The 16762-nt window shown below is 43.1% G+C and overlaps 1 protein-coding gene across 5 annotated transcripts in view; it reads left to right on the forward strand.

Moving 5' to 3' along the window:
- Nucleotides 1–16762, forward strand: part of BCL11B (BCL11 transcription factor B) — a 92170-nt gene that overhangs the window by 38597 nt on the left and 36811 nt on the right. For 4 of the 5 annotated variants that reach the window (XM_085061420.1, XM_085061422.1, XM_085061418.1 and 1 more), the window contains exon 3: nucleotides 4504–4719. The exons of the other annotated variant lie outside the window; for it this stretch is intronic. In XM_085061420.1, the coding sequence (XP_084917546.1) occupies nucleotides 4504–4719 (216 nt within the window). The remainder of the gene's footprint in view (nucleotides 1–4503; nucleotides 4720–16762) is intronic. 5 annotated transcript variants of the gene reach the window in all.

A 16762-nucleotide genomic window follows, 5' to 3' on the forward strand; every position in this document is an offset into this window, starting at 1 on the left:
GACTTTTCAGCAGATCTGCCAGAGGAGCGTGGTATTTTGCACCATATCATATGGCCAGTCGTGCCTAGGCTCAGGGAGATAGGCAACAAAAGGATGCAATTTATGCCTTGATTGTGGCTTTTGTCAAGTTCATCTTGGCTTTTATGTTCATTTTCCATCTGGGGTCATGTCCAATTTACCTAATTTTCTTCTTTGCAAGTTTAAAAATAGCAGAGAGAGAAAAAAATTGCTCTTAGTGGTGCATGGGAGTCAACATCACCTATGAGCTATGGCTGTGTACAGGCTCTGAGGATATGCTGAGCCTCTTTAAAGCATGAGAACAAAATCTTTCTTTACCATCAGCAATGCAGATGTTTTATTTACATGGTGACAGTCCCTGTGCGTGTTTCACACTCATGCTATGTGCAAAACTCCCCTTTGCATCCGTGCAGAATGAATGCAGAATATATAATTGAGATCTGCAGTGCAGGTGAGTGATTTCCCAGTGCTGACCCAAGAGGAAAATCGAGCCTCACACATCGTGTCAGGGATGTCTGAGCGACACAATGCTGCATGTGTGTGCCTGCTCTCCCCACCCAGATGGGATATTTGCCTCTAAGATTGCATTGCAGTTCTTGCAGTTTGCTTTCCCTTTAGTGCTGATTGTGGCAGTGCCCTTTGTGGCAGTCAGGGGCTCTCAGGTGTGTTTTCTCTTTGAAACCTCTGTGCAACGTGATGTGGTCGATTGGATGTGGAATTCCAGAGATCAGCTTCACTCACTTGCCTGTTGCTGTGTGGGCTGAGCAGAAAATTCACAGCACCACCTTAAGATTCTATCTATCTATCTATCTAGCTATCTATTATCTATCTATCTATCTATCTATCTATCTATCTATCTATCTATCTATCTATCTTTTTATGTTTGTTCATTTTGTGTTTGTCTGTCACCTGTAACAGTTAAGTTGAAGAGCCTCCATCTTCATTTTCAGCTTTAAATAGACCCTTTATGGGATAAAAATCACACATAGGATCCCACAGAGAGGAGCTGAAGAGATGAAATGGGAATGTGTTCCTAGTAAATACAAGCTGAGTATTTTTGAACACAACTCTTATTCTTTCTATAGCTATGAAGAGGTATCATGTACCTAATGGTGGACCCCTCCTTTTCTCCCTGCCTTTTCTTGAAGCCACTGGATATGATTTCCATTTTCATGATTTGCCACTTGATCTGATTCTGTAGGACTATCCTGATTAGTAACAAAGAAGTAAACCTTGAAGTGGTAGTAAAGAGGAGGAGGAATCACCTGATTTGACTCTGCTTGTAGGGACAAACTCAAGTCTCCTTGTCTGACAGCTGCATGGTATTTGTCTCTTAGTGCTGGACTCCAGAGTGACAGTAGTAATCCCTGATCATCTGCCAGTGTCTCTTGGTCCATCCTTCTTCTCCCTTACCCTCTCCTTTCTTTTGTGATACTAGGTTAGCAATTTTTAGATTTCCTTCCGCGTACATCCAGTCGTGGAATCATAGAATGGTTTGGGTTGAAATGGACCCTCCTGTCATGGCCAGGGGCACCTCAAAGACCCATCCAACCTCGTACTGAGCACAACTTCTCTGGGCAGCTTGTTCCGGTCTCTCACCACCCTCACAGCAAAGAATTTCTTTCTAAAACCTAATCTACACCTACCTCTGTCAGTTTAATGCCATTGTCCCCTGTTCTATCATTGCATATCTTGTAAAAAGTCCCTTACCAGTTGCCTTGTCAGCCCACTTCGGGTACTGGAGGGCTGCTATAAGGTTTCCCCAGAGCCTCTTCTCCAGGCTGAGGACAAGAAAAAGACCTTCTGAGTGACAGATTCAGTTCCATCCATTCACTGGCATATGGTTTATACAGTCTTTCTGGTAAATTTGATAGGTAGCTTGTTACAGCAGATTGCTGTTTTGCCCCAAGTACTTCTGTTGGGAGGCTCTTACAGGATCCCTTTGAGCAGATGGTGAGAAACCTCTTCTTTGAGACCTTTATTCCCTTTCCACATCCAGAGATCCAGGGAGGTCTTCCCTGTACCCACTTGGTGAGAGCTTTTTGCATCTTCTCGTACACCACAGGGCTGTGCAGATTGCACTAAATTCATTGCCAATGGACATGTGGAAAACACCATGGCTAGAGAGGAGGCTGTTACTCTCAGGGTAGTGTTGTGTGCCAGGGCCCATGGACCTCCACATTTAAGCCCCATTCAGTAGAGTCAGATGGTGCATTTGGTGGGCTTCATATAGTTTCTCTGTGTGATAATCTCCTTCAAAACATGTAGTAAGGCATCATGATGTATAGAGAGCCAAGTGACTGCAAGATCTGTGCCCTTAGTCATGATGGACCACAGACACATTTCAGTGTAACCTGATATGTAGCTGCCCTGTGGTTCTACTCTAAATCGCCATTTGAAGCTCATGACTTTCCAAGCAAGGACAAGTGCCCAGGCAGCTCAACACAGCCTAGGCATTTTTATTATATTAGGAATATAAGATACAATTAAGTTATTGGAGGGAATCTGTGTTATTTTTTGCTTGTTCCATGAAAAAAGCAAACTTTATTTATATCTCTTTCAGTGGCAGTAGAGCAGTGCCTACTCACATAGAAATCCATGTCCAACATCAGTTTCCACATGCGTAGTGCACCATCTTGCCAAAAATGCAATGTAGCTATGATCTGGATAGCAGTTATCATTACCTGCTTGTATAATACTTCCAGAGAGATCAAAGAGTTACAAAAGTCAAACAACAGAGCCCCCAAAATAAAAAAAAAGTCCTTCCTTGTCCCACAAGTCACAGAGATGGCTTCTATTTAAAACCAGTCCTCACAAAAGAGCACAAATTTTATCCTTGATGCTTGAAGCTCAAGTATTTACGCAGGGAATTTAGACTCTTCACTTGTGGTTTTGGCAAAAGCTTCACACAAATGTTTTGCACTGGTGGTCTCTTAGCCATTTAAGATAAACGCCAAAATCAAATGCAGTCCTTGCAGACTGGAGCGCTGGATGCTGTGCCAAGGAAGAAGTATCCCCATTTGCCTCACATGTGTAGCTGTCAGATCAACATGCAGGCCTGGTTTCCAAGTAGGGACTCTCAAGGTAGAGAGACTCCCTTGGAAAATGTTGCATGTTTAGGGTCAGGAGCGGAATGGATAAATATTCTTCCTTGCTGCCACAGTGTAAGTTCCTTTAGGAAATGTTGTTTTTTCTAGGGTTGGAGGAAACACAGATAAATATTTCTCCTTGCTGCCATGGTGTTTGCATCTACCACACTCATGCACAGCCAGAGATGCCACCATTTAGAAAGAAAGTGTTTGCCAGAAGGTACCCCACAATTAGCACACATATTTCCTGATCTAAATACAGGGGGAAACTGTGGTTTCTGATCTACCGCTGTGTGGTAACTGTTGGCAAATGCCAGCTTTTTAATGGCAACTACTCCATCACATATCCTCATTTAGAAACTGGCCTTGATTAGTAACTACCCTTTAGTTAATAACTAAGTGGCCAGCACAGTTTCAAATGGAGGGGTTGGGATTCCCAATGGATGGAAAGTGGTGCCATTCACTCAGCTTCCCTTTAAACTCTGCTAATTTGTGCCAGCCAAAACCGTGAGTCCTACATGATTCTCTGTGTGTGTGTGTGTGTGTGTGTGTGTGTGTGTGTGTATATGTCTGTATTTGTGCAGATGTACATCGATATTTAAGACTTGCATCTTAGTTTTTCAAAGCCACAGAGTTCAGTTTGGACTAGTGCCAGGAGGAGCAAGGTTTTCCAGTGGAGCAGGAGAAAACTCTTAGATACAGCTTTTAAATGGCAGGTGATTCCTAGAGGGGTTAAAAATAAATAATAAGGTTGGAGGTTACAATATCATCTTTTAGCTACCAGGAAAAAGGTTGTTCCCTTCCTCTCAGGCTCAGTAGGGAATCAGCCTGCATAATCGGGGCATGCAAAATGCACAACTGGCCGCAGCTCAAGCGGGAAGGCAGCACATGGCCGCCAAGGCTTTCTTCTGGGAGCTCGGCTCCTGGCATCTCACTGAGGCCATTTGAGCTCTAAGTCACCACACTTTGTCCCGGCTGGTGTGTGGAGCCCACTTCAGCGGTGGCTCGGCAGAAAGCCTGCCCAGTTTTGTGTCGGCTCAGTGCATTAACACAGCCATAAAACAATTATCCCCCTTTTGATTTGGTCCCTGAGCAAGTGCTGGTGGCGACGTCCGCCGCCTCTGGCTCTGCTCCGTGCCAGGGCTGGCCATCCTCCACCTTCACCCCGCTCCATCCCCACCACAGGCCCCCAGCCTGGGTTCGTGGGTCCTCCAGGTCTCTTCTTATTCTTCCCCCTCCTAGTGTGAGCCCACCAGCCTCAGCCGGACCCAGAGAGAGGTTCAGCCCAATCGTGTTGTGCATTAGGCAGGCAGCCCCCACTTCTCTTGTTTGATGCCTCCTCTGTCCCTTCAAACTTAGATCCGACTGACAGTTTTTTCTATTGTTTTTTCTCCAGGGCCGTCCAGGCCTGCAAACCTGCCGGGGGCTCCCATAGCTGCCTCCTCCCACCCTCACACATCCGTGATCACGTCACCTCTCCGCGCACTGGCCTCCCTCCCGCCCTGCCTTAGCCTGCCCTGCTGTGGTGCACGTGCAGTCTCAGTTGGCGGGACTCAGACTGAGATTCAGACTGAGACGTCAGGCACATTTGGATGTCATTGTCAGTTGTCAGGTAATAGAAATACTTTTTTTTTTGTTGCTATCTGAAGGTCAGTAGTGCTGCCAAGTGATGTCGTCTTTGCTGTGGGAGAGCTGCCTTTGCTGGGTCGCATGGGAAAGGCAGAGAAAATGCCCCAACCACTCCCCCACCATCCTTCCTCCTTCCCTCTCCACCCTGGAAGAGGATGGGGAATGGAAAAGGGCCTGCGACCCCCTCTATTTCCCCATCCCTCCCCTCCTGCCTGCCCACCCTCAGTTGTCACCTGTGGCCACTTCTGGGCCATTTGTGCCATGTTGTGAACAAATGTCTGAGACTCCTCACAGAATGTGATACCCCAGTATCAAGATTTCATCTCTCTAGTCTGTTTATTTTAAGCTTAATTGGATAACGTTTAACATCTGAGGTATTTTTATTTCCCTCCTTTTTTTTGCCCTTCCTCCTCAATCATTCATATTAAAGGCTCTCCTCTGCATCCATGTGCACGCAGGATGTATGTGCTCCATGCTGTTTTCTCCCTTGCTTTGAGAAAATGCTCCCTGGTACCTCACCATGCATCCCTGGCCTCTACCCCATCAGTTTTTCTTTTCCTTTATTCCTTTTGGATGCCTGACTTTTGTCACCACAAGGAGGGGAAAGTGATGTGAAAATGAAGGCACACCAAAACTAGCCAAAGGGAACACGGACATATTGTCACCAGACCCCATCATTTCAGGCCCAGTGATCTCTTTGAAATCAGTGGGTGTTTCTGAGTGTGGCTCAGTTGCAAGGCTTGGTCTATGCTGAACTGCAGGCTGGTGAGGTGAAAATGGGAAGGGTTTAAAAGAAAGTACAGATGTGGCAAAATCCACAAATGTTTATGGAGTCTTGCTGCGGTGGGCCAAACCTCACCGCTCTCATTCATGATAATGTGCATGTAGTTTTAATAGAGAGTTCCCTAAATGATGCTGGATAAGTAAAGTGTGAGGACCAAAGGATTTAGAGAGACAACAATGACTGTCAGGAGTAAAGCCTTCGGGAAATAGCTCCTGAAGCTGGCAAAACTTTGCTGTGCTCAGCTTTTTTCCATAAGCAGTGGTACCACCTGGCTGCAGTATGCTGTATCCCATGAGAATGTTCCTGTACATCTCTCAATGATATAATAAAGAGAGGTAAAGAGTTTTGCAAGAAATTTAAATTTGTACCTTGGAAACCATTGGTCTTGAAAGATAAAATATTCTCAGGAGGAGACCAAGAGCACTCTGCAGGGTGCTGTGTGGATCCTGGGTGAAGGCTTCCATGCGGCCTGGAAGACGCTCAGCTTACACCCATCCACTTGCACTGGGGCACAGGCCCTGGTCTTGTAGCAGTGTGCTGTGTGCTGAGGTGCTGTCATTAAATCTGGGGGTCTGGATGAATTTTCTATTGAAACTGCTGTATGCAGTGTGGCAGGGGATGCTGTTTTAATCAAACTCGGCTTCATCAGCCTTGGCAGATAGAGCAACTGGCCTGAGATGGGTGTCAAGACAGGCTCTTGCAAATGGTGGCAGTTGGATCAGAAAGTCAGAAAGCTCAGAAAGCTTCCCTACATCCTGCCTTCCCTCCTCCCAGGAACCAGTAAACCAAACTGGAGCTGGTCTCCTGCTTTGCTGTCCTCTGTTTTCACCTGTGTAGTATGCACGCCTGTGCCTTCAGGAGGCAGGTAGTTGTAACACTGAACTGGATGCCCTGGTTCCCTCTTGCTTCTGATGCCAGCAGCTAGTGGGAATGGAAGCAAGTACAACTAAAAATAGAAAAGGAAGGAAGGAATAACTTATTAAAGAATGTGGGGAAGGTGAGGCTTTCGTACTTTGCGTACTTGGAGTTCTCACTTTGGAGTTCTGTGCTGTGAGTTTTCAGAATTGCCTGTTTGCTGGGAGAGCGATGCCAGCTCTGTGGCATAGAGAGACCTGTTATCATGGCTTCCTGTAATTACTGCTGCAGTCTGCGACACTTAGAGAAGGTTTTATCAAAGTGCATGCTACATGTTTATGACAGTAGTTGGTCAAGGTCTGCTTGAAAGAAACATTTTCTTCCCTTGAAAAAGGAGATTATGTCTACTTAACCCTTTCTTAGCTCCCATAGTATTCACTGTATGTGAGCCTGGGCATGGCTTAAAACCCCACGGCAAGGGTTATGGGATCTTTCTGCTCCCCAAAATGTTTTGTGGAAATGAAAGGAAAGTGAGTTCTTTGTGTTGATTAATAATCTAGTGACAATCCCTGCATTGTGCCCTCTTTTTTAATATAGACATTTACAACAGTCACTTGCTCCAGCTTTAGAGATCAGCTTGTCTCTCTGACTTGATTAGCCTTTTATTCTGTCAGCCCTGTTCTTGCTTCTGAGGAATTGGTTACTTCTTTGAACAAAAGCCATCAGCAGTTTCCGCCTCTCCTCATCCTTCATCATTTCTTACCTTTCCTGTTTTTCAGCATTTATTTAATTCAGGACCTGGAGATTTTCCATGCAGTTCTCAAGCAGACTGCCCCTCTGATGGCTTGAAGTTGCAGGTACTCCAAAATCTTTGCTGGGTGCTCACAAACTGGGCCGTCAAGAGTCCCTCGCAGCAGTTTGTGCTGGAGAATCCAAATGTCTGTCTGCCGGTGGGATTTGGGGTACACATGTGTGAAAAACTGCATTTGGAAATCTCCGACCTAGATAAGAGTGATTGCCTGGGATGCTGAGTAGTGTTCAGTCATGCACAGAGGAAGTCGTGCTGCCTTATCCAGAGCTGTTAGTGATCTTTAGAAAACGTGCTGCTGATAGTTTCAATCACAGTAAATGGTGCTGGGAGGTCTGCTTGGATGTCCACTGTGCTGCTCAGCTGGTGCTGATCATGGTCCTCTCTGTCTTTGTTCAATTCTTTATATTCAGGGCAGCCCAGGACAAGGAATTTGCAAGTAAAGGTCCATATTTTTTCATGTGATTTAAAAAAAATCTCTACCACTGGTTCAATCTCTCTCAGTCTATTTATTTATTTATATATTTTGCCCCAGAAGCTTTTGTCAGTTGAACTGGGTTCTTCCGTTCAAATGTTTTTAGTGCCTATTTAATTAGAAGTTGGAATAGAGTAATGAAATTCACAGGGTTGTGTAGCTTGGATCTAAAATATAAATGGGCAAAGCATTCATTTTGCTTTACCCCTTGCCAGATTAGGGTGCTTTTTGTGAGCCTGCTTTTTATTTCATTTCAATGAATTGCAACTGCTCAGAGTAACTGTAAAACACGCACAGTTTTTTTTTTTTTGCATAACAGAGACATGCAAATGATTGTTGAGAGACATAATTATGTAAAGAAAAGTATATGCCTGTGTGCATGCACACATACACTGCAATGCTTTTTGTGGGGCTATTTTTTCACAATACATCTTCATAAGGCTCTTTTTATGATGCTGATTTATTAATATTGTACATTAAGGCTTAAATTGTCAAAGCTGCCTAAGAGATTTGGATGCCCATTTCCCATTAAAGTTAACGAGAAATGAGCATTGAAAATCTCAGTGCAGAAGTGCATGGCACTTTACAGTGTGATCTCCAAAGGAAAAAGTCCCTGCGTTGAAGATACTGTGGTGCAAAAGCCCCAGGAAGAGGATCGTAATCAGCATAAGACAAAGGGGATTGTAATGGTACAGAGAACAATTTATCCCCTGTGCCTGCATTCAGATATGTACCTGATCCAAATTCTTTGGACCTGGGCCTACGACTGAGGGTTTTATATACCCCCGTAAAGATAATTAAATCTGCCCAATACACATATATTCATCTAACCAGTGAAACTGCTTCCTTCCCACATGTAGGCTGATGGAAGGAGGTGGAAAGCAATTACGATACTTAGTTGCATATATAAAAACAGCAAGTGGGCATGGACAGCAGTGATTAATGGACAGGGCTGTGAAATTTAAGGTCTAAAACAGAGGAAGGCATGGGGCCATATCTCTGAAAAGAGGAATAAGCTCCTGCTAATTCAAGGAATCAGCTGTGTTAGTCATTAGGACATTCTAAAAATCACAGTCATCTTGTAAAGTTAATATCAATTTACTTGGCTACTGAAATTCTACTTACTGCTTCATTTAACTAGTCTGGGGTTTTCTTGGCAGAGGTAAAGGTGACAGTAAAGATAAAAGCAGTCCCTGTAAGTAAATCATAGGTTTTAGAAGAATACTTTTTTCTCCCTCTATAATATCACTGTATTCATTTTATATTGGTTTTATAACTGGAGTCAGCCAATGGGAAGAGCTAGATTAGACCACCCTGCTGTAAAAAGCTTGATGCAATTAATACAGTCTGTCTAGAAAGAAGTATTATTTCAGAAACTTTTATGTTAATGATATGGTATGCACTCGGCACATTTCTTACTTGAACAAGAAGCAAGCTTTTGTTCACTCCAGACTGGGTTTTATTAACACAGGGGGATCAATGGAAAACAAAACAGTAATCAGAGCAGAGAATGCAAACTCATGCAGCAAAAACCTTCTAACTTATAGTGTCTCAGGACAATGGCCGATACTCTACTCTTCATTTTTTGTTGAGTAGAGTCTTAAAAAAAAAAAACCAAAAAAACCAACAAATAGTGCAATAAAACTTGCTTTTTTAAGAGGAGAAAGAGAAATTTGTTATAGGTGTCACAGGACAGACAAAGATCTGTAGTTTCCCTGAGACCCTTTGTAAATGTGTCTTTTCATTTTGCTCCATAAAGAAGAGGTTTGCATAAAATACTGGCTAACACTCCGGAAAGATATCCCTATTAGTCATGGTTACGTGTATTTATTTATTTTAGTGAAATATTTAATGCATGCTATAGTAGAATTGACTTTGTGGACAGTACTTACAGAGTGCAGGGATGTGTGAGAGATGTACACACTAAAAAAAGCAATGCGTCACTCTGAGTATACACATCCATCTTTGCACTTATATATCAATCTATGTGTTCATTCATCTATCCAAGTATTAAAATCATATGTGACCTGCAGTCTATGCAGCTCCCTGTCTCACTAGAGATTAAAATCAGATCCAAACTCAAAATAGGTGGATCTAACATGGACTGATTTTTTTGACTGAATGGCATGTTTGTCAAGAGGCAGTGAAGAGACCTCAAGACTGCAAAGAGGTGACTTAAAATGAGGGTTCTGCATGGGGCAGGGTCGCTGGCAATGTGAGCGTGGCTGTGGCTTTGTTCTAGACAGATGGCTGATCACTATAACTTTGTAAGTCCTAATTATGTCAAGTTAAGAACCAGCAGGAGCAATAGTGATATTTAAAGGTGCTTTAAAGCGGATGCTTGCCATTTCCAGACATCCCAGGAAAAAAGAAAAGCCCTTAATTGCAATATTAATGGGTGGAACTGAATCTGGTAGTCTTGGGACAAAAAGGTTCAAGGCAACATTGCCTGCAGTAAGGACAATGGTTCCAACATTGAGAGAGTTAACTCGATCACATACCACTACACCGAGCCCGAGAGTCTGAACTCTTCAAACGCTCCAAATGGAGAGCTAAATCAAAGAATCCTGTTTCAAATCCGTCCAAGATGTTGCTGTTTTTCTCCTCTGACAGGAGAAGCATTTGGAAGTGCAGTTTCTTTCTTTTTTTATAGCTGTCTTAAAAAGGAGTTTGGATGTTTAGCACAGCTGGTGCTCATTACATTATGCACTATCAATAAAATAGCATGTGTAATTAATTTTTAATGCAGTGCTGTATGCAGCGCTTTAAAGCAGTTACTGTATGGGGAGAGCCGACACCGGTCACTGACATCAGAAATATTGAAATAGAGGGCTAGATTTTGCATTTTTAAAGGGTGTATGTGAGAGTGGGGGAAGGGTAATTCGTAGCCAGCAATTCTGTTGCCACAATCAAATTTAAAAACATAGGAACAAGATGGATGAAGGTGGTTTTATAATTTGCTTATTGGAATGAATGAATTTATGTCCTTTTGGAGTTTGCTGAATGATGGCTGGATTAGGAGTAGGTGACTTCAGAGTATAGGTAAGGACCAGGGGAGCACACAGCAACTGATCCATCTTTGTTAAAGCACAAACAGGCTTTGGTGATGTCAGGTGGGAGACGAGACAAAAAGGGAGCTTATGGGAAAGCAAGGGAAGGACATTTCTGTTCTGTCTCATTGAACTTTTTTTTTTTTAATTTATTGCAGTGCTTCATTCCTGTGCCTTGTTGTACCTTGTTGTTCCCATTAGCAATAACCCCCATTTTGTCCCCTTGATTCATTAAACATTTGAAAGTATTGGTAGTTTGGAAGGGAGAGAGTAGCTTGGTTACAAAAGAGGCACCACTGATGACATGGTTTGTGCTGCTGTGACAAAAAACCCAAACAGATAGAGTCTTCTTTTCTCATGGCATTTGTGCAGTGCTTTCCACAAGACACCAGCATAAGTGGGGACTGCTTTAATTAGGCGCAGCAGGAAAAGTTTGGGCACCATCATGACTCTCAGTAGCCATTATGTCCAGAAACACCTTGGTTGACTGAAGGAGGAGCAGACCTCTTTTTGAAGTTGTAGTGTGGTGTGTGCTTATACTCAGCAATGGGATGGGAATCTCTTTCATGTTTCTGCAGCAGAGTAACCACCAGGGATGGTTTGCAGGATGGAACCAGCCTCTTCCCTGCTGCCACTGTTTTCCCATCCATTTTCAGAGAGTTGAATGCCTCTTGGTGAACACTTCCTAAAAAGAGAAGAAATCAACTGTAGGAAGAGAAGGAAGGAAGCAATCACCTAAAAAGCGACAAAATTAGGGGTAGAGCTTGTCAGGTGCCTTGCCTTTTCGTTGGGCAATGCACCAGCTTCCTAAGAGCTGATTTACTTTTTTTTATACACATGCACAAGGCATAAATGTTTGCAATTATTCTTTCTTTCTCTCAGCAAATTGCCATTCATTTGTACATAACATATGCTAAACAGTTCACTTGTACAGCCTCACCTGGCATATTCAGGATGGAGTTTCCTCCTGCCCCTTCAGCAGTAGCTTTTTGTCATCACTTTTCTTCTCACTTTCTGTCAGATTCGTGCGGATGTGTTTGTGTGTCTGAGCCAGGAAGTGAATTGGCCTGTTCAGTTTGTGAGAACAGAGATAAATCTCTCGTGCACAAATATAAAGCTCAGTGTCAAAGGAAGTATGGCAGCTATGGTGTATGGCGTAGGTAGCTGTGATGAGAACTGCTCTTTAGTTCACAAGCCAGAGTGGGAAAGGTGGAGGGAACAATGAGGTGTTGTACATTTTGTAGCGAAATCAGTTAATTTTGTTTTATTTGTTTTAGAGGAATTGGAACATTTATTCCTGGGGTGGCTCAGGTTTAGGCCAGAGAACTGCAAAAAAATTACCCTGTGTCCCTCTGGAGCAGTCTAATTCAGAGGACCTCTGCTCTTTTTCATTTTCTGAGTGGTTCATAAAAATAGATGAAAGGAAGGGTTCTGTGCTCCAACAGGATGCTTTATGTTCAGAATGGGATTTGAGTCAAAGAAGCCATGCTGGTGCATCTTGTGTGTGCCCCACTGGGCTCCAGTGTTCTGCATGTTGGCTCTTCTTTCTGCTGAGCAGTAAACAGCTGAGCAACTGTTAGCAACACACCTTTTTATGCTGTTTGCCTTCTTTTGGGCAGGCTTTTTCCAAGCATTTTTGCAGTATGTGCAGAAGTCTGGTAGGCTGGGTTGTGGTACATGCCGTTGGTATCTTTATTTTCCTCCTGTTTTTATCTTAATCAAACCATTTCTCTGCATTCCAGTTCCAGCTAATGTAACTTGCCATAGCACAGGCTGGGTAAGCCATGTTCAACGAGACACTAAGACATGCTTTTGGAAGGAAGCAGGCAAAAATCCCACACAGCGAAGGCTTACATTTTTTATGAATTCAGCTGTATGAGTCAGAGGTCCTGGGACTTCAAGAATGAGGTTAATGCAGGCACTAAGCAAGGAGATGGGGAGACACAGTTGCTGGAATCATGCTGGGAAATGGTGTTTTCTAAATTGCTGTCTTTGCTATTCACATAAAGCATCTCTGGTTAGAGAAGAGCTGGTTTGCACAGCATACCTGCAGCTTTTATGCTTGTTTAAAAGTCACCTGGCTGTTTGAAGCCAACTGTAAATGTATTATTTTCAGTACATCCCCTGGCAATGTGAGAGAGGCATCCCATCCTTCCTGTGTGTCAGACTGTCTCCTTACATGTCCTGTATTGACCTAGATTACTTCATGTGAGACTCATATCTAAACCTGATCCTCACATCTCTTCCACGGCCGCGTGACAAACGTGGTGCTGCCAGGGTGTGCTGTGCCATGCCAACAGTCCACTGAGAGATGGGTTAGGGGCTGCCTAGGGATGCTTGGCTGAGCATCTTCCTTTGAGGTGTTTTCTGACTTCAGTGGTGTTATACTGTTCTGCCAGCTGTGAACATGGTCTATGGAATTCCAGGATATACAGGGATTTAAGTAAGAGTCAGAGTATTGTTGGCAAATACATACCATTTAAAACTGTCCATGCTGATGAGGGTAAAACCCTAAAATTCAGGGAATCTTGGAAGACCTCAGCATAGCACCAGAGCCTTCTGCCTGCAGGGGAAATATTTTTTCAGTTTGCATCCTCTAACAGAGTTTTAGGTTATTTTCTCATCTCTTCTGATTGAATAGGGAGAGAATAAGTTAATTTATTATGGCACAGATAGGCTTATAATGTAAAGTATGTCCAAAAATTAGGTTTGAGTGTTTACAGATTAATTAATCCAAATCCTTTATAAAAATGTGTGAACTGTTGATTAAGCTGGGAACAGGATCACTGTGGTCATACAGTGAGGACAAGATTAGTGAGTAACTTTACATTCCTGTAAAACCTTACTAAAAAAAATAGTAATTCTTTCTCTATTTTTATTGTTTTCTCTTCAAATGGAACTAATTCCTCCATTCTGAATTTGAGGCAGAATCTTAAAGGCTCCATAGTCTCTTGAAGCCAAACACTTCACTATCACTATCAATACATACATAAAATAGTTGTAAAACAATCCTGTGAGATTGTTGTAAACTCTTTCCCAATTTCCTTCATATTTTCCCTGCCCATTTTCCATTTCTGGAAGGCTGCATCCATGCTGCCCCTTCCTCCATCACCACTGTCACCGTTCATTAGTGCAGTTGAGCACACTCAGAAATGTCTGAGCTCTTCCCATATTTAGAGCTCTCTAGCTAGCAAATCTTCTTCTCTTCCCTTTTTGAGAAAAACACAATGGTCAGGGTTTGAGGTGGGCATTTGAGGAATAATTTTAGTTCAGTGACCTGGTATCATACAGAGCTGTAAGGGAGAGCAAGAGTGTGGGAGGCAGTATCATCACTGCTTAAATAATTTGCTTTTTGCCCTTTACATTTAAGTTTGTCAGGCTGTGTCTTGTGATTATAAACTGAGATTTCTTAGATTTGTATTCTCCTTAATAGGTAAAGATGAGCGAAAGTTGTTTCTCATCTCACTTTCTCCTCACTCTTTCTTCACAGATGTCTTTGCTCTCTGGGGCTGGCTGGCACTGCTGGGGAGGTATTTCCCAGGGGATTTCATTGCCCCAGGGTTAGATTTCCCCATCTACACAGCAGCATGGAGCTGTATTGCATATAGCTCCCTCCCAGCAAGTCTCAGTGAGTCACCATCCTGCTTGCTGGCTGTCTGATGGGAACAGGATGCTCTGTCCCAGGCCACCCTGGCCATGGAGCTTCTGCCCATCTGCACCTTTCCCTTCCCTTGCTCTGCCCTAGACATCCTTATTTCTTTCTGATTTTATATAAAACATTTCAACTTTTCCATCAGGTACGTTTTTCATTCATTGCTGTCACTGCCAGTGGTCCCTGCAGTCATAATTACAGCACTCTTTTTCTAAAACTCAAGTCCGAAGTGAAATTGTTCTTTTTAGTGGTTTTTTTTTTCCTTTAACTTCACATTTTTTAAAATGGAAATGACTGCTGAAAATAAACACAGTTTGCAATGTACAGACTTACTGAGCCAGCATGAATTTCCTTAATAAGCTAGGGTATGTGTGTGAGCGCGCACGTGTGTGTTTTCCCCCCTTAAACCTTGGAATAAGAGTGCTGTCTCTTTAAATCCTAACTCAAACTTTACTGGCGATTTTACAGAGCCTGGTTTCATTTATAGTGGAGCCAGACTTGCTGTGTGAGAGCCGTCCGCATGCTGGAATTAGTCTTAAGCTCGCTTCTGTGGCGTTGCCAAATTCCATGTTTGTGTTTTATTTAGAATTCTTTTCACGGCCAGTCGAATCTGTTCAGGCACACATAGGCAGTGTTGCGCCCCATGGAGAAAATAAGCAAGTTTGCGTTTTCTTTGGCATAGGCCATGGCCACAAAAGACTGCGGTCTAAAGAAACATTTTTTAAAAGCTATTTTAACCCATAACAGATGTATAAAGTAGGCACACACATGCCAGCTTCCTTAGTTTTAATTAAAAAATAATTATGGCTTTAATGGGATGCTAGTGACAAATTTGGATGAATGGTGGGTGACATTATCTCAAGGCTTGCTTCAACTTATAAATTAGTGCGTTTCTCTTGGCCAGTGGTACAGATGAAATTAAATGAAGGAGCAGATTAACATTTCTTAAAGTTACATTGAACCAAATGAAAAATCCAATCAAATAAAAACCCACGGTCCCTCCCTCTCTTCCTCACATCCCCATTTGCATGAGATCACAGAACAGAGAGGAAAGGTTATTTTCTCTGGCTGATAATTGATCTGGCCAATGATAAACTGGACTTAGGTTTTCAAGGTGCCTGTCCCTTCCGTAATTTTGCACTGGTAGCCGCATTGCCAAATTGCTGTGATTAATGTCAGCAGGTGCTTCCATTTATACCCACATCTAACCAGCTAACACGGTACCTTGGAGCCAGGAAATCTTAAATATAAACCCAACCCTACACGTTGCATCTTGCAATGGTTCTCTCTCCATGCCTTGGCTAACTGGTGGTGATGCTGGCTTGATTTCTCACATCTTTAGGCTATTTTCAGTTTGGGGCTTTTAAGGCTCACCAAAACTGGGCTAGATGCACAGGCTTGCACAGGTAACAACAGTTTATATTTATGAAGAAATAAACAAAGGAGTACTAAACATGTAATGAGCTAACCCCAGATGGTATCTCTGCTGCTATTAGTCAGGTGCATGTGGAGTTGAGGAAGGGAGATTGAAGGATCAGTATGAGAGGCTCTCGACATCGAAAGAGAGGTCTGATGGATTCACTGGAAAAAGTGTCTTCCTCCTTCCCATGCAAGCCTCCATCCCACCCATAGACTCCCTGAACAGATGCTGAGAACAAAGGCGATAAAGCAGCACAGCTTTTCAAGGCATGCAGCAGAATCACATTTCCTCCAGACCTGCTTGTCCCACCCTAGTGCTCTCCAGCAGCAAAGCAGCCCAGCGTGGGATGGGGCTTTTTGGGCAAGAGCAGATGATCAGCTTTACAATCTATGGAACAGGCAGATGAGGATCATTTTGGTTTTGGATGGCAAAACCCTGTTTCCTGTTCTCCAACATATTCTTTCATGAAACTTCTCATCTGCTTAACATTTAGCTCCCATTGTAAAAGACAGCCCTGGAATGCTGCTGATACATGTAATCTAGATGGTGGGAACTCTTTTTCACTTAGGCAGTGCTAGTTTTCTCTAATGAATATGCTGAACTATTTCATTAGTAAAAGCAAAAGCACCTTTTGGAAAAAAAGCAGATTAGGGAAAGATTATCAGGTGCTTGGTGGACAGCTGCATACCTTCCCTGTGATCAGTCCATTCATCTTGTGACTGACAAATATTTTGCTACTAATTTCCATGCAAATGTGGCAGGGTCCCCCACCTTTCTTGCTGAAAGCTGTCTGCCGTGTTAAGCTGGGGAAATCCAGCAAGAGGAAGCTGCTCTGCTTGGTTTGAGCCAGTCTGTAGAATTTGAGCTCCTCAGAGTGATCCATTTGATCCCTCAGGGATGGCAGTGTCTCTTCTTGGTGTGCAGGATGTCCATTGCCTGAAGCTGAATCAAGCCAGACTCTCTAAAGATACATTTCTTAGGC

Source organism: Lichenostomus cassidix, chromosome 5, assembly GCF_008360975.1.
Source record: "Lichenostomus cassidix isolate B80296 chromosome 5, HeHo_3.0, whole genome shotgun sequence".
In the NCBI taxonomy this organism is placed as follows: domain Eukaryota; kingdom Metazoa; phylum Chordata; class Aves; order Passeriformes; family Meliphagidae; genus Lichenostomus; species Lichenostomus cassidix.